This window comes from Pygoscelis adeliae, unplaced genomic scaffold, assembly GCF_000699105.1.
Source record: "Pygoscelis adeliae isolate BGI_AS28 unplaced genomic scaffold, ASM69910v1 Scaffold389, whole genome shotgun sequence".
Taxonomy (NCBI): Eukaryota; Metazoa; Chordata; class Aves; order Sphenisciformes; family Spheniscidae; genus Pygoscelis; species Pygoscelis adeliae.
In genome coordinates, this window is record NW_008825568.1 from 319,317 (window position 1) to 324,045 (window position 4,729).

The window sequence follows — 4,729 nt, forward strand, 5'->3', positions numbered from 1 at the left end:
ATTTTCATTTACAGATGAACAAAAGTACTTTCAACTGAAAAAAACCCACACCATACATAGCCAGGGGATGAGAAGCTATTTTGTTAGTGGTAAGTAACAAAACAAGCTGTTGCTTTTTGCATTTAATATAAAGGGGAAAATTCTAATAGTCCTATCAAATAAGTACATGGTATAACACCACCATATAAAACATGAGCACTGGAACTAGTACAGACGTTACCTGCAATAGATCAAAATAGCAAATACAAATGAAGTTACATATAGCTTGTTATTTTCTGCTGCACAAACTACATGAAATAATTTTCACCATTCTGTGTGCCACAGCTGAAAAAAAATAAAGATTTTTATGTTTTTAGATATCCCTCACTCTCCTGTTATATTCTCATTTTATCAATGACGGTTGTGAACTCACAAGTCCATGGTTATTCCATAAGCAGAAGTCAGCTTTGTCAGGAAAATTAGTAAAAGTATATCAACAGCTTTGTGGGGGGAATAATAAGCTGTGAAACATTTTCATATTGTACCTCTTGAAATGTGGAGGTTGGTGGTGTGGCAAATAGCGTGGCAGCTATTTTTCTTTGGTACCATGGCATTTCAGCAAAGGAGTAACACCTGGAGCAAAAGGAAACATTTGTATATATCCTTCACATTTTTCTCTTGTTTTTGAGTAACATTCTCGCATCTTGGAGGTCATAATTGTTGTTTCCAAGAGTCACAACAACTCCAGCCACACTGCAAGTTCTGTAAACAAGTTCTTACAACTGTACAACAAAACAGCAAGATGTCTGAAGTTGCTGCGTAGCTCTGCTAAAGAAGTTTTGGTGTGTCTTTTACTGGGAACTGCTATTACATTAGGCAAAACTGGAGACAGCTTTTGAGCTTGAATGATTTTAACGATTTATGTGTATTTGATATTGTTCTAATGTATTTGCAAAAACAGGGTGCAACTGAGTAATGTCATTGCCTTACCTCAACACTACCTTGTTTTTCTCAATTATTAATATAAAGCAGATCTGCAGTACATTCCTGAAAGACTCCAATCTATAAGAATGAAAATAAATCTAAGAATCAAACTACTGTATTCTAGGCTAGGCCATTCTATGCTGTTTTCCTATCTACTAAATAACAAAGGTAGTCAGTCACCTATCTTAGAGATGCTGAAAGGATTAAACATTTGTTAAGTATTTCAAACATGTAGAACATTCCAGGTGTAAACATTAAACAACGCTATTCACTTTATTACCCTCCCACAGCGAGTATAAAAATATTACTCACTGTGTAAGATAGAGCACTCTAGAGGAGGTAAAAAATTAATAAATGCAAATATGGAAGTGTTCAGACGAGAGGGGGGAAGGGCATGGAATACACAGTCTGAGTTGAAATTCTGCCATCAGATGTGCCTTACCAGAAATGCCAATAAAAGAGGTTCAATCCAGGATAGACTAGAAAGGAGAAAAATACTCAAGACTTGGCTGATAACAAATCCCAGTTTCAGATCAAGACGCTCTGGGATTCAATAATGAGTATATTTAAATATATAATGTGGGGATATTTTAGTGCCAAAACCAATAATAATCTCACACTTCTGATCATCTTTTCTAATTTTCCTTAGAAACAATGTCTTAAGTACTTTCCAGAACAGGCTTCCTATCTCAAAACTGACCTTCAGGTTCATTGAGTTGGTAGCATATGCTTCTGTTTAGAAATTTGGACTATTGCAATTGTTAGGTCATGTGAGAATGAGCGGTGGACGCTGAAAAACTGAAGTAAGTTTGTAAACTAATAAAAAACTCCAGAGCAGTAGATTGTAGTTTACTCTGATACTCAAGAGTCCGGAAAAAAACATAGAGAAGGTGGCTGTGGTTTTTAGTATTTTTTTTAAAGCTACGAATACATTGGCTTTATTTATTTTCAATCTCTCAGTCTTACAGTAGAGATTTCCTGTACAACAATGTAGCGGCTTTGGTCTCTTTCAGACAAATAACCAGAAATGCTGTCTGGAGTCCCTCACTAACACATAAAAGATACTGCTTTCAACCACACCGATTCACAGAATGCCCTGGTTAGTGTGGAAACTTGTATTTCCAGTCCCTTTGCCTGCTATGTAACAGTAATTCTTAGTACCAACCTCACTGAGCAGTAAATTCAATTTCAGAGATTTTTGTAATGCGTATGCATTTATAAGCTGCCTTTACTTAAATATAACTTACAAAACACAGCATCACGACAGATAATAATGGAAGTATTTTAGGAAGACATCTCACTTTCGATAGCTTTTCACTATATACAGATTATATTAAGTTGCGGCCATCGCTGAAATGCAATGTAAATTCAGCGTTGAGTTTTGTCTCCATTCACACCAGTAGAACAAAATGAGTAGTACTCACAATCTCTGACATCTGCTATGGAAACATACGTACGTCTGCAAAATGAGTTTTTAATAGTTCCATACAGTAAAACAAATAAATGGAACGAGCAATTATTTTTCATCTTTTTGAACTGCGTAAGAATTAACAGCCAGACTTTTTCAAGACATGACGTCCTATACCCATCCAATAGGTTTTCATGTTTGCAGCAACGAATTACAAGCCACTGAATTATTCCAAGCATTTCTGCAATTCCTATAAGACATTCTATATTCTGGTATTTTTCTTTGCCACATGCTAACTTTTGTTTGAAAATACGCCTTACCAAATGCCTATAAGATGGATTGTTGTAGCATCTTTTGGATTCAGTTCAATGGCTCTCTAGCGAGGGGGGAAAAAACACAACATTTAAAAAGTTGTTCTGCCACATTTGATTAAAATACATTTAAAAAAAGTAGCCTTGTTATCCTACTGTTATTTAAACCAGATGAAGTGCATAAAATTTCAAGGTGATACAGTATTTATTCAGTGCATGACTAAATCAGCTCACCTCCAAAAAACCGAAGACACTGACAGATTTCTAAGCACTTCTGTTTAGTAGGTCATTAAGAGTTTCACATGAGACTTGGCGTGTTCAGATTTTGATACAATTTCTGGTGATATAAAATTAGTAGTCCTTTATCTTCTCCAGTATTTGTCTTTTACTGCTGCACAATCCACAGTTAAAAGGATGGCCACACATCCATTTCTCAATAGCACAGTTACATTTTATCTAGTCCTGAGCGGTGTCAAAACCACTTCAGCTATTTCAAGACTCCCTTCTTTAGGGACTTAGTTTACTGCCAGAGATAATTTGTGTTCCTTGTTGCTGGGGCATTCAGGACTGTCACAATAACCCAGAAAACAAAGTGTCACCGGGAGATTTGAACAGAAGTACACTTGCAAATTTTCGCCAAAAAATAGTTCACAACTGTCACACAATCTACATACTGGACGCATTAATGCTGTCGTATGCAAAAAACTGTTTACATTACCTGGAAGTGCTCTTTGATAACAAAGGCATTTCCAATTTTAGTCTTGATTCCTTCAAAGTCTCCCACATCACTGAGGCAAATTGCATACCACTGTAATTCAAAGAACAAAAATAAAACATTTAATACAGCACTATAGCTATTAATAGTAAATTTAAAAAAACCACCAAGAGAACAGCTGCTACCACCACTAACGACAACAAGCAAGATGTATTTGTTATGAACAGCTCAGGCAGCATCAGAGCAACCTGCTGGTCTGCATGTGTAAGGGAATCAATGTCCTCTTCTTATCCGAGATGCCAACACAATTGACTATACCTTGTTACCTCTCTGTGAGAGAAGCAGCACAAAAAAAAGAGCGGAACGAAGCCAGAGCCTGCAGTATTTCCAGTGAAACTCTACAGAGCTGCTGTTGTGCACAGAAACAGCATGCTGAATGTGGAGCGTGTACAACACTTTTAAGGCTACATCAGAGAAGGATGAGCTGATTACATCAGCTGTCATCAACCTGATCAGTCACCTCTTTCCATGGTCCTGCACACATTTAACCAGTTCCTGTTTCCTGTATACAGGAAATGTAGCTGCAAGTGTCTGAACTCTGATCTCCCAAAAAAGTTAGGGAGAACTGGAAGTCTCACTCATTCTCAACTGAAAAGTTAAATTATGCTGAAGTTTGCTGAAACAGCACACTGACGTTTGTTCTAGTTTCTACTGGCAGAAATCAAAGAACAAGATTTCAGTTATTTTGCTTGGCTCACCTTGTGCGCTGCAAAGTTTGCTTCATTTTTTTCAAGTGCCTTTTTTGCATACTCAAGGGCTTCATAGGCCAGTTGTCTTTTCTCCTCTGCAGAAGTACTACTAAGCTGAGCTAGATCTCGTGATGCCCGCGCCAGCCGCCATAACAACTCTGCATCATCACTAGTTATGAACAGAAACACTAATGTTTTAAAGCAATAATGGAAACAAAGCAAGCAAAGGTCTTAAACCAGTCTTTCAATATATATCTCAAGAGGGCGATAAGAAAACAGCATTATCCTCTGTCATTCTATACAACCCCAAGGTAACAAATAACAAATGAACACACACCCCTCCCCCCATTATAGACTGACGATACCTTTGTTCTGCCATTCAGTCCTGTGAAGCAACCATATCTGTAAGAAAGGACTTTCTTTTCTCAAAAAAAGATGCAGATCTAAAAAACCCAACAGTACCACACCAGAAGGAAAGCAAGGACTACTTTGTTCTTAGCCAGACGGTATTTTTTGCAGTATTCCACTGATATGATATTAATGTTTACTAGGAATGTTTAAAATATTATGCATCTTTTTCCCT

At 37.0% G+C, this 4,729-nt stretch overlaps 1 protein-coding gene across 1 annotated transcript in view; it reads right to left on the bottom strand.

Moving 5' to 3' along the window:
- The window catches only part of RMDN1 (regulator of microtubule dynamics 1), a 20,152-nt gene that overhangs the window by 4,289 nt on the left and 11,134 nt on the right, over positions 1-4,729 (bottom strand). The window contains exons 4-7 of the mRNA XM_009332524.1: positions 4,156-4,315; positions 3,401-3,490; positions 2,692-2,747; positions 525-612 (exon numbers count right to left, since the gene is read on the bottom strand). Of these exons, the coding sequence (XP_009330799.1) occupies positions 525-612; positions 2,692-2,747; positions 3,401-3,490; positions 4,156-4,315 (394 nt within the window). The remainder of the gene's footprint in view (positions 1-524; positions 613-2,691; positions 2,748-3,400; positions 3,491-4,155; positions 4,316-4,729) is intronic.